This window comes from Talaromyces rugulosus, chromosome I, assembly GCF_013368755.1.
Source record: "Talaromyces rugulosus chromosome I, complete sequence".
NCBI classification, from domain to species: domain Eukaryota; kingdom Fungi; phylum Ascomycota; class Eurotiomycetes; order Eurotiales; family Trichocomaceae; genus Talaromyces; species Talaromyces rugulosus.
In genome coordinates, this window is record NC_049561.1 from 2,666,146 (window position 1) to 2,679,127 (window position 12,982).

Below are 12,982 nucleotides of genomic sequence, written 5' to 3' on the forward strand. Positions count from 1 at the left end.
GCGTACTAGTTAGTAGTTAGTACTAGTAAATGATTAAGTGTGAAGGACCAAGTTAGGTAAGCCGCTAGCCAATCACGGCGCGGATATTGTCAGCTTTTCGTACTTGGTAGTTGTAATTATTACGAGGATGATTATTGTCGTGATAATGGCAGAATAATTGAAGAGTTGATATCGTACTTGAATCATCGGACGACTTGATTGATTAATAGTCTGATTACCTCGTCTGGAGTTCAAGTAGCGCTATCTCTCTTTGCCAAGACAACCACCACCATCCATCACCCTTCCTTTTTCCTCTTGTTGCTTGTGCATGTGGTTCAGAAGAAAAGACAGAGAAGATATGCACAAATTCATCGCGCACAACTACCAACACCACCACCCCTCTCAATTCATTTCTACATCTGTTTCTTCCTCTGCTTCTGTATCCCGTCGCTCAGCATGTGACCGCTGCCGGGGCCAGAAACTGCGCTGTATCCGGGATGTCTCTGGCGGACTGGACTCAGCAGCAGCAGCAGGAGGAGGAGGATGTCGACGCTGTCTAAAAATGGGCGCAGACTGCCAAACCACCATGACCACCAGCAAGAGAAATGTCAAGAGAGGAGGAATAATACAGCGCCGCGAACAGCAGCAGGACAAAGAATACAAAGAATCTGCGTTGTCAACGTCTGATATCGAGAATAATATCATACCACCACCACCACCACCAGCGGCGGCCACCACCAATACAGATACAAATAATTGGCTGTCGTGGGATCTTCCGAGTTTGAGTACACTCGACGAATCTAGAGATTCTGAAATGTACACTTTGGATGATGATGATGATGATGATGATGATAATAATAATAATAAGAATGGCCAGTTTGATATGCTAGCAGACAACGAAGAGTTTCAAATATTCGATCCGATGCTGTTTGGCGACGGGAGTCTTTTTTTGCATGATGATAATGCAGCTGAGCTTGTACAACAACAACAACAACAACAACAAGAACAAGCAGAAGAAGAAAAAACAGCAGATAAAAAAGAGGAAGAAAAAGAGGAAGAAGAAATAAACCTGCACACTATCGCATCCATCCTCGAGCAATACCTGGTGCAAATCAACGCCGGACCGCCGGAAATAACCCTCGCCAAAATTCTTTTTACAACGTCCCCTTCTTCTGCCAATGGAGAAGAAAAAGAAGAAGAAAAGAAAAACTGCTGCCAGCGCGCACATACCGTCGACTCGATCCTACAGCACACAACACATTTCATCAACATTCTCAAGGCTACCGGCGAAAAAGAAACACAAACGCTTCTTCGCATGCTAGCCATATACACAACCATACTCAAACTGTTCCTGATCATCTTTGCGCACGTACACATCTTTCTGGAGGATGCTACTACTACTGCTGCTGCTGCTGCTGCTGCTGCCATTCCAGCTGGAAAAAAGAAGAATAACAAAATAACCGCGCTAGAACCCATTCCAGATGTGCAATTCATCGGTTTTGATATTCGTACGTTTCTACCCTAATCCTTTTTGGATAATATCCTTTTTTGATAATAGACTAATATCAGCGGGCAGAATCGGGTCATTTACAGGTAACACTATTCATGCAGATAGTCACGCATCTCATTCGATCAATGGAATCTCTATTGGGTATTCCTTCAGAGTACATGCTTGAGCATAACATCAAAGTAGCCCATGAGAATGACGGGATGGCAGAGATTATAAATGCTGTCATGCACAGAGAAGCTCAACGAACAGATGCTGTGCGTGGGTATGGCGGGGTGTCCGCGTTGAGAGACGAGATGGATGCTATTAAACAGTTGCTAGAGCATATTCCTCTGTGAAATTTTTATTGTACAACACATGAATATATACCAAATGATATTGCTAACAATTAATTCAAACTATTAGTTGTATTAGACTAAGCAGATAATGTCCCAGTCGTTACATAATAAGTACACGAAGTGGGCCAGAAAAAAAAAAGGCAGCATTAATCCGGAATCCGGTTTTGGACGTCGACTATAAGCAAGGTATAGACATTAGTCGTGATCAGCACTCAGAACTCATCGATCAAGCAGCAACAGGGTCACGCTCCTCGGTGCGCCCGCGATGTTCGCCGTTCGTGTGTGTGATGCTTCCGTCGTCCTCGACCACGCCATCGTCGCTGACGTCGTCAACATGGTAGTCGGCGTGCTGGTCGGCGGGCACCCACGAGTCTCGCTCCTTCAGGGACTCCTGGCCGACGAGGTCATCCTCGGCGCCTCGCTTGATGTTGTTGGCGCGGCGCTGAGAGAGTGTGCGCGACCGCGTAGACAGGTTCGACCGCACTGCCGCGTCCGAAGTCACCCAGTTGGTCAATGCGTCCTCGCAGTCCTGGATGATCGCCTTGCTGGCATCGTATCCGTCGTATGCCTGGCGCGTCTCGCCGGGGGTGACCGGAGTGTCGTCGACAAGCTCCAACAGGTGCTTTCCGTAGCCAGCGATGATGGCAATCTTTTCGCAGTGCTCGCGCAGGGCATCAAACTGGTAGGTGAAGGCCGCTTTGACTTTCTCGCGGGTAATGTTGGACAACTGGGCCTCGGCCACCAGTGATTCAGCCTCAGCACGAACCAATTCCTGCTCGAGAACGACAATGCGGGGAGAGTTGGGGTCCTTGTACTTGAGTTTGGCGATTTCGTCGGTGATCTTTTGCTTGCCTATCAACATCTAGTTAGTATGTCTCAATAAAATATCCAAATAGATATACAACATACGGTCTCGGCTGGGCTGCACAGACGCCTCAATGTTGCGGATGCTCTTGATGGTGAGACGGTACTGGTCGTAGCGGTCGACAAACTGATCCTCCAATTCACCAATCTCGTAGATCAGCACGCCGAGCTTATCCGTGACATCCGAGACATCCTCGTCGCAGGCCTCGCCCCAGATCGACAGTTGTTGCTATGATTGTCAGTGACCAAACAAAATAACATCCCCAAGTGTTATGGTTTAACTTACTGCGACCTCCATGCGCTCGCGGCCAACGAGCTCCATACTCCGCATCACGTTCTTCTCCATCTTGACAAGCTGCGACAGCTTCTTAGCCAGGTCGGGCCCAAAGGCGCCGGCGGCGTTCTTGCGAAAGGCATGGCCTATACGACCCATCTCGGTCAGCAAAGTCGTCCTAGAAGATTCTCTGCAGCGCCTGCTGCGTGTTCCGGAGCGTCCGGAGAGGCCTGGTTCGTCTGCGCGTGGCATTGAAAGCAGAGGGCTGGACTGATTGGAAAAGACGGGAGATGTGTTTACGGTTGGAACTCACCAAAGTTGCTTTTGCCGAAAAAGCGTCCGGACTTTGTGCTGGACGAGGGAGGCGGCGGGTTCTCGAGTTGCGAGGCAGTCGGGGCGCGCGACGCGCGCATAGAGTAGGTGCGATGCATGTCGGTGGTGGATTGCCTGCTGAGGGGAAGCGCCGGGGCGAGAGCGAAGCAATGTTAAACCTGACTGAACAGAAAAGGCGAGCAGGACTCGTTCTGGGCGGAAGGTGTGAGTGACGTGAAGGTGATCGCGGGCGGGGAGGAGCGGGCGGAAGTCAAATAGGGGGCTGGTTCGTTGGTTGGGCTGAAACAGGGTCCAACAGAGATTGACCAAGCGAGATCAATTCAGTTCAGAGAGTGAAGCAAAAGTACAGGACAATTGAGAGAGAGAGAAAAGATGAAGATGCCCGGATCGATGATGTTATAAAGAAAAAAAGAAGCCAGCGATCGGCCGCCCAAGTGGGTGACGTCGTGGTCGCAAGCGGGCTTGCGCCTGCCCGAAACAGCGGCCCCCACTACGCGGCGGCCCCTGACTGGCCGATAACCCCCCGCCCCACTCCAGCCTTGGCGCAGTGCTCTTCTTACAATCATCTTCTTACACTTAATTAAGTCTTGCACTTAAGGAAGTCTTGGAGACATGTCTGCCAGCCGATCAGCTGGCGATCGTTTCTATGCAGGAACACGCTCTCCAGAGCGTATTCTGGCTCGCCTCTGCTTGCAACCTGCTTTAACACAGTGCTCTTGCAACAAAACTGCCCCAGATCCCATGTCGACGACGTCATCACTGCAGCAACCAATGCACGACGTCATTTTCTCACCTTCTTCTGAAAGTTAGTGATTTTATGCTTTGGCGCTAGGCCCGATCGGGGAGCTTCTCTTCTGCTGTCGAGCGCTGCACAGCCTCAATCTTACAGTGTGTGGTGCTGGCGGTTTCCTTATCTGGGGTGGCTGACTGCCTGATTTGGAAGTAAATCGGCACTTCAGGCCAGATTAGTCTGTATGGTTGCGTCTGCCAGGCATCTTTCGGACTAGCGTGAGACTGTGGGCTGACAAGGCCGGTCTTTATTGGTCAATGGCAGCTATTACTTCCTTTCTTGCCGCCAGCCATGTTTACCTCATTGGGACAACAGCCATGAACTCGATCTTCAGGAACGCGGTGGCTTGATCGAACAATGCAGTGAGTTTCTCTGTACTTAATACTAGATAGAGTACGCATTTTACCGTGGCGCTGCGATTGTATAGCTGGTTCGAGTGCAGCCACTAGGAACTATGACGCACGAGCTTATCAAGAAACTCAATATCAACATCATATATATATACTCGTACACAGTACTGCGTGTTGAGTGTTAAAGTAGTACAATGCCTAAACGGGTATCTAGTTATATTTCATTCATCATGTCCTTTCCTTCCTTTTGCGTCTCGGCCGGGCCTTTTCCTGTGTTGGCTCTGGCTCTGGCTCTTCCTCCGTCTGCTGCTCTGCTCGCCTGCGGCTTTCTGCCTCAGCCCTGAGGCGCCCGAGCGCCTTGTCCATGCGGCTCTTGCCCTGCGCGCGCACTCGCGGGGCAAACGCTCCCGCGCCCAGAGCCCCGCTGACAAAGCGCGTGATGTTGGCCTGCGTGCCTTCCTGCTCGCGCTTGTTCATGTCGCGGATCACCGGCACCAGCACTTCGTCTGTCCGTTCTTGCGACCAGCCGATTGTCGCCATCAGATAGCTGCGCAGCCCGTTCAGGTCGGGAACCCCCCATTGGAACTCGGACGCGTCGTTGTCGACCTGCGGGTTCATGTACGCTTCGTCGATCTGCTCGTCCGGGAACGAAGGAGGCAGGAAGAGCTTGGACGCCATCCTTTTGAACTTCTTGCGGAATGCCTGGTGGGGATCGTTGGGGATATCGACCCCCATCTGCACCTGCGTCCACCAGTCGCGGAACTCTTCCAGCCCGCTGAACTCGGTGATGATCTCTAACGCTGTCACTGGCCCGACTCCCGCAATGCCTTCGGTGTAGTCGCTTCCAAGTAAGTGAGCGAAACGAATGAGTTTGGTGCGGTCCAGCGCGTATTCCTTTTCGAGATCGTTGGCCAGGAAGCATTCCACGTATTTGCTCTGATTGAACATGTTCTTGTAGATTCGCGTGCCGCCAAACAGAAAAGTATCACTGTCGTCAGTGACAATGCCGTCTACTAGCCCGAGAGACACTAGTTGTGCGCACTGAGCCTCGGCTTCCATAGGCGCTGTGATATATGGTAGTCCAAACAGTCGAAGCAGTTGCTGGCATTCAGAAACCATGATATGAGACACTTCGTCTGCATCGCGCCGGTCTTTTTTCTGCTGATTGCGGAGCTGTTTCAATTCCTGTTCAAAGTCGCGAGCATTCTCATCCTGGGTTTTGTTGTTCAGGGTCGACGCAAATCGAGCGTGTTCTTCTGCTTCGGCAGCCAATTGCACCATGAGATCTTCATCTTCCGGATCAGAGTATGGGTCCTCGTCGTCAACTGCGCCAACATGTCCTTCGAAGAGGGCGGCATCATTCAAGGGGACTTCGTCAGGCTGGACTGCTGTGGAAGGAAGTTCAACATCTTCAAATTCGGGAGACGGTGATTTATCTTTTTCACCTAGTTCTATACCTTCGTCATCTGTGGGCTCCCAATCAGAAATTTCCTTTTCTTCATCGGCATCTGCTTCCTGAGGCACTGGCTCGCGAGTTACGCTATTGACTTCTGCCACAGCAGATGCCGCTGGTGGTTTCATCCGGATATTTTCCGCCACGTCATTCATTGATACAGGCTGCTCTTCCACCTGCTCTTTCTCGATTGACATCTCGTGAATTTCATCCTCAGAGTCGATATTTATGACTTGTTTAGATCCTTCCAAGTCATCAACATCAATGATCTCGGGAGACTCTCGTTTCCGCGACAGGCTGTGGTTATAAAAAATTTCATTATCGTATCTGGATTCTGCAGGCTCTTCCTCTGGTTCGTCCATAATAAACTCTGCTTTGTGCTCGTCATCCTTGGTGAACCAGGGTGGGAGAATGGCAGCTTTCTTCTTTGCCTTGCTTTGAATACTCTCGCTCTGTTTCTCAAAGCCACCAGCATCAGCTTCTGGAGGTGCTCGAGGTAATTCTTCTTTGGCCCTTTTATTTATTTTCAATGTCTCAAACGGTAGAGGTCCGCTGAATTTGTACTCGGGAGCAACTTCCGGCGCCGGCGCTTTCAGTTTTGGCTCGGGCTGAGATTTTTTAGACTGTGCCAGCGCAGCAGTAAAGTCCATGCCATCGTCACTCTCAGAGCTAAACATATCATCGTATACGGGTAGCGTCGATGGCTGGGTGGAACTGCCCGCGTGCACTACATTGTCAGGCCCAGCTTCCTGCGGGTCTTCTAGCGACAACGCTATAGCGCGACGGAGATCTTCATTCTCATCGTCGCTGAAAAGACCGTTTTCACCCTGAATATCAGTTTCGGCCGGTACAAAAAGAGCATCGTTGTCGTCGTCTTGGTGGGTACGATCGGCAATCCCTGATGTGGCACGTCCAGCTGCGTATATTGCTTCCGTTTGGTCCAAAACCCCAGCTAGTTGTTGTCGAATCGACTCGTCAAAGATACCCTTGTCCAAGATCGGAAGCTTTGGCAGCCTGTTGAGTCCTTCAACCGGAACATCTTCAAAGGCATCATCATCCTCTTCGTCGTCTTGCACCGGCAAGACATCTGGCTGGTCGTATTGGTCGACATCTATAGGCCGATCTTCTGCTGTTCCTTCTCTGTTTCCAACCACGCCTAAAGCCCAACCGCCTTCAACGTCGGGATTCTTTACAAGCACGTATTCTTTGCCTCGCTCGCCTGCAACTCTTTGTCCATTATCGAAACCGAGGGCGGCGTCTTGGCCGTTCATTCCATTAATGTTCATTAATCGTTGAGTAAGATCGTTACGCTCCTTGACTCTTTCTATTTGAAACCTTGAAAAGGCCATTCGATCAGGAAACATCGAATCCAGTTGTTCTTTAGAATAGCCCATTCGCAGACGGCTACGAATCCGCGCCGCGTTGAGTATATTGTAACGATCGCTCGCCGGGAGACTCATGAAAAAGGGGCCATCAAAATCAATTTTTGAGAAATCGTAAAGATTGATATCTTCTCCGTTGTGGAATTGTCTAGCGTATTCTTCTAGCTCTTCTTGCGACATGATGCGCGGGTCATCCGGTCCACCCATCTGGTCAAGCGACACATCCATATCGGGGAGGTGGTAGGTATCCTTTTTCCGAAATTTCCGGTGTCGTTGTCGTTCCGCCGGTGTCATCAACGCTTCTTCTGCATATACCATGTCTTCAGGCAGCTTTGCTTGCTCGTTGTCAGCCACAAAAGTCCCATATTTTCGTTTTGCCGCTTCTTCCTCAGCCTGCCGCTGGATCTGGATGGCGAGCAGCTTTCCCGCAGTTCTAACAGCATCTTCCCGTCGACCTTCTCGTCTTTTTTTTCTTCCGGCGATGGTTTGGCGTTTGAGAACGGGTGCCCCGCCATCAAAGACAAACACCGGTTTGATCCCGAAGAACAGCAACTTGCAAATCCGACGAAAGAAGCCGACCACATGTGCGTTTCGCAGCGCGTTTCCTTCCTTGTCGCGGACGGCTTTGAGGAACTGATATATCCAGATTGACGCGTCAACGGCGAGGCGCTTGCGATTCAGGGTTTCGAGTTTGATGGGTCGTGCACAGGGCTGGACGACAGTCCAGAGGCCGGTGACACCCATGGCTGGGAATATTACCCAGGCAGAGGAAAGAATCAGGAGACCATCTCAGTATTCGTAGACACTCGGGGAGCCGTTGCGTGGGCGGCTGTGTTGGCGGATGTCTTCGGCGTTTGCAGAAGTCGGTCGTCGGCCGCGAAAGATGACGCATCTCAAGGTCCGCCGAGGCGCGTGGTCACGTGGCTTAATATTGCCCAATCCGGAAGGCGGGGATTACAGCGACGAATTGCCATGCGAGGACGCGGGGGCTTGGCAGAACAGAGCAAAATTATCAAGACAGAAATCAAAAGCCAGAATCAGCCAAAACTAGTGCGTGTTTTAGCTGCCAGGTTTTCGGGGCGGAAATTTGGAAATGAGCTGAGGCTCAGCTACATATTCTGTGTTAATGTCGCTTTCTTTAGAGGTACGAAACTGTAATTATCTAGAAGATTTTCGACAGTTACTGAACAAAAGTTTTTTTTTGAGGGGTAGCATTTGGATAGCTGTGTCCCGGTGACTGGCTTGAAAGCTGTTCAATATGGTTCTTTGCCACTTCTCCTTCAAGGACAGGGGCCCTTTGCCTCAGTGATTAATACCCAGAATGGCCAGCTGCTGTCCAAAATCAGAGTGTTTCGCAGGAACAACGTCCATGGGTTTATGATTGACGAGTCACGACGAGATGACAACACTAAAAAGATCGACATCCTGGTATGGGGCGGCCAATCAATTCGAATTTTAAGTCTCAGCAGCAACGACGATCATCATCAAGCAGTGGTGCTTACCCACGAGACGGCCGAATATGTAGCTCCGGATTGGGTATATGACATTTGCGCTTCCCATGTAAAAGACACGATGAGTCATGCCTATGCGATAATGGGGCATAATTCGCTGCTGAGTGTTCATCTTGTTAACGCGTCGGACTCGTCGAGGCACCCCAAAGCGATACGGTTGAAGCGAGTTGCCGCCGGTGTCAAGTCTACACTTTACTCGGCCAATGTGCTAGCTCTGTCACCCTCGCATATTTTGATGGCGGCCGGTACTGTCTTTGGGGAGATAATCGTATGGTCCTGTTTTCGAGAATGGGGACTAGAGGAGGAAAATGTCAATACGAAATCTTCCATTCACCATTTCTTCACCGGACATGACGGTTCGGTGTTTGGGGTGAATATCTCCGACGAGATCGGTTGTTGTTCAGCGGCAGATGCAGAAAAGCAGCCAATGAGGAGGCTTCTTGCCAGTTGCAGCGATGACCGGACGGTCCGCATATGGGATATCTCAGACTGTTTCCGCATCACCTCGGCAGATGCGTCGGCGTATCAAACAGATGATGGATTCGCCCTGAGGAGTACAGGGTTCGGAAGCACTGCACCAGTGAACATTGCCGGCGGCTCTGAAATTGCTGTTGCAAAAGAATGGGGCCATATTTCTCGCATATGGGGTGTATATTTTCTTCCTGTTGGAGAAAACAGCCCGAATGATGCTGTCAATTTGGTTTCCAGAGGCGAGGACGCAACGTGTCAGTTGTGGAGATTGGATTTGAAGCCACAGCCTAATACGGAGTTTCGATACGGATTGAGGAATTTGTCTATATTGAGCCATCACATCGGTAAGCAAATATGGTCTTTATCTCTGGCCAAAAAGAATGACGAAACCGTCATTTACACTGGTGGTGGTGACGGAGGAGTCAGAGTCTTTGAACTAGACTATTTTGGAAATTCCTCTAGAAATGTAAACCTGCCCGATCACTCTCCTTACAACTCGAGAACAATGGTGAAATTTGCAAATTCTCAAACAAACAATGGCAATCTGCTAAAGTCCTTTGCTTTTGTCTCGGAGGATAGTCTCATTACAGTTTCCGATTCTGGGGTGGTGCAGGTGGGAAAGGTGCATTTTTCTTCTTGCAGCAAGTTTCAAACGAAGCCGCAGATTGTTTGGCAGGATATTGCCCTTGAAGAGGATTTGCGTTTGGTGGCATCGATTGCGACTCTTCCTCGTCGGGGCATTGCTTTGATTGGCAGTGGTTCCAGGGTTATTCGTCTCTATGATCATCGGAGCAAAACGCTGAGCGAGATGACAAGTGTGCCATTGAGGCCGTCGAGAATCTTGATTCTCGACCTTGGTGATAGTTCGACACCTTTGCGAGGGGTCTGCTTTGTCGTTTGTTATATGAAGACCGAACACGTGGATCTCTTCTACGTCGAATTTGGAGAGAACGAGATCTATCAAACCCGACGAATCAGAGTATCGATACCTACCTCGTTTGATGTTACCGTTGCCACCGCCTTCTGCCACGACAAGTATTTGGCACTAGGGGGCAAAGGAGGCGGGTTGGTGGTTTATAAATTAGGGTTTCAGACGGATACTCTGGAGTATCTGTTTTGCGACTACAAAGAAAAGAAAAAGAACATACTCAGGTGTATACTGCCAATCGACGATCCAGACGATCCTAATACAGGGTACATCCTGTCTGGAGGTCAAAATGGAAGCTTCTTCGTGCACCGTCTTCGACAAGGCTCCGACGAGGCTGCAGAAATCAAACTTGTGCACCAGGCTCACACGCCGTTTCCGCACATTGAGGGGGCCTATTTTGATGCCACAACTGGTGATCTCATGCTTATGGGCGGCAAGGGTATTTCGTTTATCTTGTGGAACGAAACCACCCAGACGGAAGTCATGGTGCTTGACTGCGGCGGCGCCCGACGGGTCCTGGATTTCATGCCGCATTTTGATGCACCGGGGTCTGGAATATTCGCGTGGAATCATCAGCGCGCGCTGCACGTCCTTGTTGCAGATTCTGTGCCTTGTCGACCGCCGCTTCGTATCGGCAGTCATGGCCGTGAGCTCAAGAGCGTGGCTGTGGGGTATTGGTCCGACGGATCATCATCTAGTAAAATACCATATATTGCCAGTGTTGGAGAAGACACGGCAATACGCATCTCAGTTCCAACAGATGACAATAATTGGACTCCCCTGCGCTGCCTGCGAGTAATGACACACCACGTCACCGGCCTCCAGCAAATCCAATGGTCCGCCGACGGCCGCTTCTTGTTTTCCAGTGGCGGCCGCGAGGAGTTTTTCGTTTGGAAGATCAGAAGATCGGTGCCGAAACTCGGTCTTGCAGTGCTGAGAGAAGGCGTGTGTCCGCGCGAGAGTTTTGAGTTGGAATTGAGGATTATGAGTTTTGATGTGCTGCGGTTAGAGGCGGACTCGGCGGTTGGGGAGGAGGAGGAGGAGGAGGAGCGGTTTCTTATTGCGCTTGTGTATTCGAATTCGACGGTCAAGGTATGTTAATCAACATTGCTGGGGGGTTGGATTGGATAATGCTAACTTGTGTGACTAGGTGTTTTTGTATACTAGTTCGTCGGGGTCCGGTGGTGGTGGTACTTTTGACTTGCTTCTTCGGGGCACGTACTCGAGTAACTGTCTGACCGAGGTGCATTTCATCGAGATCGGCTCGACGAGGTACTTGGTCACGGGGGCCACTGACGGCTACGTCGCCTTTTGGCCATTGACGAGCATTATTATCCACGGTCGTGACAACAATGCGGCGGTAGGGTCTATTGAATGGAATATCCACCATGCCATCCATACCAGCAGCATCAAAAGCCTCGAGATTATGAGGTTGTCGGCGACGTGCCAGTTGCTAATCGGCGGCGGAGACGACAATGCTCTTTCCATCACGACTTTTCGGTTTGAAGAGAATGAGAACGAGCAGCCGGTTATCAGCACGGTATCCGTGCCCAACGCACATGCGTCCGCTATCACGGCTATAAAAATTTTGAATGTTCAAAGAAATGATGACGAGAATGGTTCTGCTGTTGTTAATATGGCATCGTCTGGAAACGATCAACGCGTCAAATTATGGCGGGTTGGTATTGATGGTGGTAGGACTAAAGCGATTAGTGTTTCGTTGGATGTCGACTGGTATTGCGCGGTTGCTGATATTGCGGCGATGGATGTTATGGAAATGCCAGACAAAAACGATGAGGGGAAGATGAAGAGAGTGTTGGTTGTGGCTGGTGTTGGGATGGAGATGCTGAGGGTGAAAGATGTTTTTTAAATATATAACACATTGCACACGAATACCATATTTGAAATACATGATAAAAATATAGATGCAAGGAGAAATAAACTGGCACAAATTTTTTTTAAGATGATTGAATGATTCAATGTTGCACGTGTTGAGGACTACGTAGATTCTACCAGAATCCTGCTTCTGTATATTTTCGGCCTCGGTCAACTGACTTCCACTATAGTCCCTAGGGATCCAGGCAGGGATGCTATGTGGATAAAACGATCTTCCTGCCTGCCATGCTCTGATATTCTATTTTTAATGTTCAAATACTACGTCTTCCTGCCATTCTTTGATATTTTCGCATGTTTAAACCGTTTTGGTCTTGTTGATAATTCCGGGTGGCCTGAGAAGATGCTACAGTGTTGAATCGCCCAACCACCGCCTGACATTCATGAAAGCTGCACGCACACACAGCATTATTTATTGCATGCATGCAATCACTGCCCTCTATTGGCTCAGCAGAGTATGCAGTACGTACATGGAGTATGACCATGTACGTAGTAGCACTGGGTAGCGCATTCTAAATGACGTCGCGGGACTCCGCCCAAGAGCCCAAGGGCGCTTGGCAAGACACCTACGTGTCGAATTTTTCCAGAAGAAAAAATGCGGTTGCCTGCTTCGCCATAGCTTTCATACAGACTCAGCCACAGCGAAAAATCGAAAAGATCGAAAATAGAAACAAAGTCACAAAAAGGCAACGTGTGCCGCCCGCTTATCGCGTCTCCCCTTCGCTGAGCCACGCTGGGCTGGGCCAATCATGGCAATGACGTAGTGGGGCCCCCGCCCTTATTGCGCGGTTTTGGCAGATTGTTATTTATTTAATGTTACTTAAATAACTCCTTCCTTTCCTTTTCCCATCCATCATACCATCCATCATCCTCCATCGCTTTACTGTCTCTCGTTCTGCTGTCTCATCA

At 49.8% G+C, this 12,982-nt stretch overlaps 4 protein-coding genes across 4 annotated transcripts; 2 read left to right on the forward strand and 2 right to left on the reverse strand.

The window, feature by feature from the left end:
- Positions 1–337: 337 nt before the first annotated feature.
- On the forward strand, positions 338–1,824 carry TRUGW13939_00909 (uncharacterized protein; the record flags this gene model as incomplete). The annotated part of the gene is made up of 2 exons (XM_035484115.1): positions 338–1,487; positions 1,556–1,824. 2 exons carry the CDS (start codon positions 338–340, stop codon positions 1,822–1,824), a joined length of 1,419 nt encoding a protein of 472 aa, XP_035340008.1.
- Positions 1,825–2,050: 226 nt separating this feature from the next.
- Positions 2,051–3,393, reverse strand: TRUGW13939_00910 (uncharacterized protein; the record flags this gene model as incomplete). Its single annotated transcript, XM_035484116.1, has 4 exons — positions 2,051–2,676; positions 2,734–2,917; positions 2,975–3,108; positions 3,276–3,393. The coding sequence occupies 4 exons, from the start codon at positions 3,391–3,393 to the stop codon at positions 2,051–2,053; spliced, it is 1,062 nt and encodes a 353-aa protein (XP_035340009.1).
- A 1,270-nt stretch (positions 3,394–4,663) lies between these two features.
- TRUGW13939_00911 (uncharacterized protein) lies at positions 4,664–8,014 on the reverse strand (the record flags this gene model as incomplete). Its single annotated transcript, XM_035484117.1, has 1 exon — positions 4,664–8,014. The coding sequence occupies one exon, from the start codon at positions 8,012–8,014 to the stop codon at positions 4,664–4,666; it is 3,351 nt and encodes a 1,116-aa protein (XP_035340010.1).
- Positions 8,015–8,396: 382 nt separating this feature from the next.
- On the forward strand, positions 8,397–12,050 carry TRUGW13939_00912 (uncharacterized protein; the record flags this gene model as incomplete). Its single annotated transcript, XM_035484118.1, has 3 exons — positions 8,397–8,414; positions 8,483–11,272; positions 11,331–12,050. The coding sequence occupies 3 exons, from the start codon at positions 8,397–8,399 to the stop codon at positions 12,048–12,050; spliced, it is 3,528 nt and encodes a 1,175-aa protein (XP_035340011.1).
- Positions 12,051–12,982: the final 932 nt, after the last annotated feature.